The sequence below is a fragment of the Toxorhynchites rutilus genome, chromosome 2 (genome assembly GCF_029784135.1).
Source record: "Toxorhynchites rutilus septentrionalis strain SRP chromosome 2, ASM2978413v1, whole genome shotgun sequence".
Lineage (NCBI taxonomy): Eukaryota > Metazoa > Arthropoda > Insecta > Diptera > Culicidae > Toxorhynchites > Toxorhynchites rutilus.
This window is the reverse complement of record NC_073745.1, coordinates 49461479-49465592: the sequence shown is the minus strand read 5'-3', so window position 1 is coordinate 49465592 and position 4114 is coordinate 49461479. Positions and strand designations below refer to the sequence as shown.

The window sequence follows — 4114 nt, the reverse complement described above, 5'->3', positions numbered from 1 at the left end:
TTTTTGCAAGTTTTTTATCAATTAAAAACAGATCTTTGCGTGGAGTTCCCACCGAATATGCGTATAATGTGACAGTGTGCAGTGGATATTTGTGAAATGATGTCGGAAAAGATGAACAAAAGTGGAATTTTTGTGTGTCATTTTCACTCTCCCGCCTTCATAGAAACAAACAGATTTGGTGATATGATGATATTTTGAAGGCTCCCAGTACAGGTGTATGTGATTTAAGAAGAATAGTATACAATTAAGCAACATTTCATTGAAAATTATGCTATTTCCGAGGTCAAAGAATAAGCCTGTTCTCTGGACGTTTTTGCTTCTTAAATGATGGAAGTAAGTCACAATACAATTATCATCTATTGAAAAACAATCAGTTACAAGATTTCATGAGCATTTTGGCTCCTGACATCATCAAAGTGTGAGTTATTTAAATATAGTTTTGTCTCTTTCATATACATTCCATATTGAATGCAAATAATGACAACACCATATTTTGTTTACCAATACAAATATACTCTGCCTACTGCTCCACCTCATATGTACCTCATTGATGCTAACCAAAGACGTCCGCAAATACATACCAATACAACTTTTATATCACAAAGAAACTCGTCAATCATCCGAAATATAAATGAATAGAAATTATATTTTTATAATTTTTATTTTATGATTATTCTATATACCCTATATTTATATTTAAATGCCTATTTCATCAAATTCCTATTCAACTTGAACGAGAAAAATGTCACGCATTTACGGCTCGATTCGGCCCCCCAGAAAATAAACACGCACGTGTGACGACGAGGGAGGAAAGACAACGAACGCTATACGCTTCCTATGCACGATAATCTTCCAATCATACTGCAAGAGCAAATTTCGATAGTTCGCTCGGGTTTTTCGAGCGGCAACGACCGAAACGATCGTTTTTACGACCGATCATGATCATCAGCGATCTGAGTTCGGCAGCGATCAGAAACTCGTTGCTTCGGCAGGTAGATCGTTTGCTAACGATCGTGAATTTTGCGATTCTCTTTTTCTACCCGCTCGTAAGCAGGGCGATCGCTACCGAGGAAGAGCGCCTTTGTTATTCGCTCATGAGAGTGCGGGTAGTTAATGATTTTTGCTGAAGGATGCTCAGCGGCGTTCTGAGCGGTGAGCGATTTTTTCCGTCCCTGTTCTAGGGTAAATATCCTTTCATGCCCTCCACGAAGCTCCATTGTAGATGTCGTTGAACGAACGACCCGATTTATTCCGTCCAGCGTCGAAACTCGGGGGAAGGAAGATACTAGTGATGAACAGCGAATACCTTCACGATAACCTGTTCCCGTTGTCTACAAGTAACCAGGAAAATCATTATTTCACAGCAACAACGACCTCAACCGTCTCGAAATTGAAGCACGTTCTGTGTAGAGATTTATTGACGATAGGACGGTGTAGTACTGAAAATTTGCTCTGAAAGTAGTTGTGAATAGAAGAGAAAGTAAAATATAAGAAGGTTCAGTGAATGAGTAATTCGATTTTGACAACAGTAACATTTAATCAATATCGAAGTTTAATATAATCACGGAATCCTGAAAATCTTAGAGATTATTATCATAGTTTAACAAGTTGGTAGTGAAACAACTCTTTTTTTTCTTTACGCAATATAATGTATTTATTAGCATTCTCTACAAGTTCTATATATTTATACGCATACACAAGGTTAGTTATTCTATGAATAGGATCAGCTTGGAAACACCTTATTGTATATAAAATCAACTGCCTACTTAACATCATATTACTGGAGAGAATTGTAGCTAGATACGTTTGACTCGTCCTGTTTAATACGTTTTGGTACTCTTCCACGTTGAACACGTCCCCCGCCTCGATTGATGTGTGCTTTTTGGTGAGCCCTCAGATGGTCTGCTCGAGCGAAACCCTGACCGCATGATCCAATGTTACACTGAAAACGTAGTTTGGAGTGTTTCTGGTAGTGTGTGTCAAGATCTTTCTTGTGAGCATATCTTTTTTCACACAACTCGCAACCAAATTTTTTATTTTCCGCTAAATGTGTTTTCTGGTGCTCCTCCAACCGAGCCTGATGTTCGAAGTTCTTCCCACATGTATTGCATCTATATGGTCTCGGAGTCCCGTGGATGTTTTTGGTATGCAGCTTATAGCCTGACTTCGATGAACATACCATACCGCACAACATACACTGGAGCTCTGATTTTGGCGAATCAACGATTGTCTTCTCATCGTTGCAAGTAATCTGCATTGGGGCTGAGCTGATGGTTGCTGCTGGGTGAATCTCAATCACTGATGGATTCATTACCGGCGACGTTATAAGCGATTGTCCACTTGGAAGCGCAGTGTTCGGTACAAAATTGAGGTTCGAATCGTACGAACGTGGTACATCATCCGACAAAATATTCTGAACGAGTTTGTGATAAGCTTCAGAAGCTGTTTCGCTCGGAGGCGTAGCATTTGGCACAATATTGTAGCTCGGATTGTTAGCACCACAATCTTTACACGATGTCGATTTGGCTGTTTCGATAATAGGAAGAAAGCGGTTGGACTGTTGGCTGAATTCCTTTAAAAATCCAGGAGTTGTTCCGCCAGAAAGAGCAGTATTTGGTACAACGTTGTAGTTCGGATTGTCAGTATAATAATCTTTACGTTCTTGTGTCCATGATGTCGAGGTGGCTGTTTCAAGAACAACGAGCGAGCGATTGGTTTCTTGGTTGAGTTCCCCAGAAATTCCAGAAGATGTTTCGTTCGAAAGCGCATTGTTCGATACAACATCGATGTTCAAATTGTAATTATCTTCATATCCTTGTGTACACGGTTCTATTGGAGTGAATTCAAAACTATCAAGAATCTCGTTAATGGTTTTCTCGAAAGTTTCAGATGTTGTTGCATTCAATGACATTTTTTTGTTGTTTTTTGTTGGGAGCGTTGAATTTCACAATATTACAATATCAGATTGAATCTTGTACTGAGTTAAGTTCGATATATGGCAGAGAATATATATGATCCTGGATAAACTACCCGTAACAGTTTGTCCTGAGATGGGGATACCTGCCTGTATGTTACCTGTAGACTGGTATCCATATATGTGAAATCACTCCAAAATTTGAAATGTAGAGGTAACAAATGACATACAATGGCTTATTGATGATATAATTAAAAACATTTCTGCCTCCTACAGTTACAGGAAATAGGACATAACTCCGATCAAATTGCATGGGCTTTGGGGTATGTAAATATGACACCGTCGTTTTTAATGACAATAAACACTTTGATTATTTGGGGACTTCTGCATCCTAAACGTGCGAAGTTCAGATCGAGTTTTGGTATTTTGCACGACAGTTTTGCTAACATGCATTTTTGACCTGACGACTGTTTTTCGGATCTTGGCTTCCGATCAACAGACAGACGTTCAGACTTCGACAGACATCGAATCGGCACAGAATTTTAGAGAAAAAATTCTCATGATGCTCAGAAATTTTATGTTAAAATTGAAAAAAATGGTGTGTTGTCATATGATGATAAACCTCGCCAACGCAATCGAATATATTTCTGACATATGCAAATGATTTTGCTAAGTACTTTAAATAAGAGGATTCCGAAAAAAAATATGAGCACGCAGCTATTCTAATGTTTCTAGGTGAGTCAAAAAATGTCTCACCATGCGTTAATACGCAGCAAAAAGGTGGGACATTTTTAATACCATCGTGCCCCAAAGGGTTAAACTACGGCTACGCAAAATTTCAATTAATTTTACCTAACGGAACAAAAGATAGAGCAATTTGAGTGTGTGCGGATTTTAAATGGTACATCCTTTATTTTCACTATGGTCATCCTGTCCACTCTTAATGTGAACAACATTTTATCACTATCGGTTATTTTGAATTTGGCCTTTGTAGGAGAACGAACAGTAGCGTGGTTTAAATACACGTGATCTATTGAAGTTTTACTATATCTAAATATTCTCGTGATTTTATTGATATTATAGATTATTTTTAGCTTAAAGTTATGTGACAATTGTTTCAATTGATTCAAATTTCGCACATTAAGCCAGTCAATGTAATTTCAACAGTAATTAAAATTAACTTACTGCATTCAACAATGC

General features: G+C 37.9%; 1 protein-coding gene across 1 annotated transcript; it reads right to left on the bottom strand.

The window, feature by feature from the left end:
• Positions 1–1777: 1777 nt before the first annotated feature.
• On the bottom strand, positions 1778–2911 carry LOC129765733 (zinc finger protein 90-like). Its single transcript, XM_055766154.1, has one exon. It carries the CDS (start codon positions 2909–2911, stop codon positions 1778–1780), a length of 1134 nt encoding a protein of 377 aa, XP_055622129.1.
• Positions 2912–4114: the final 1203 nt, after the last annotated feature.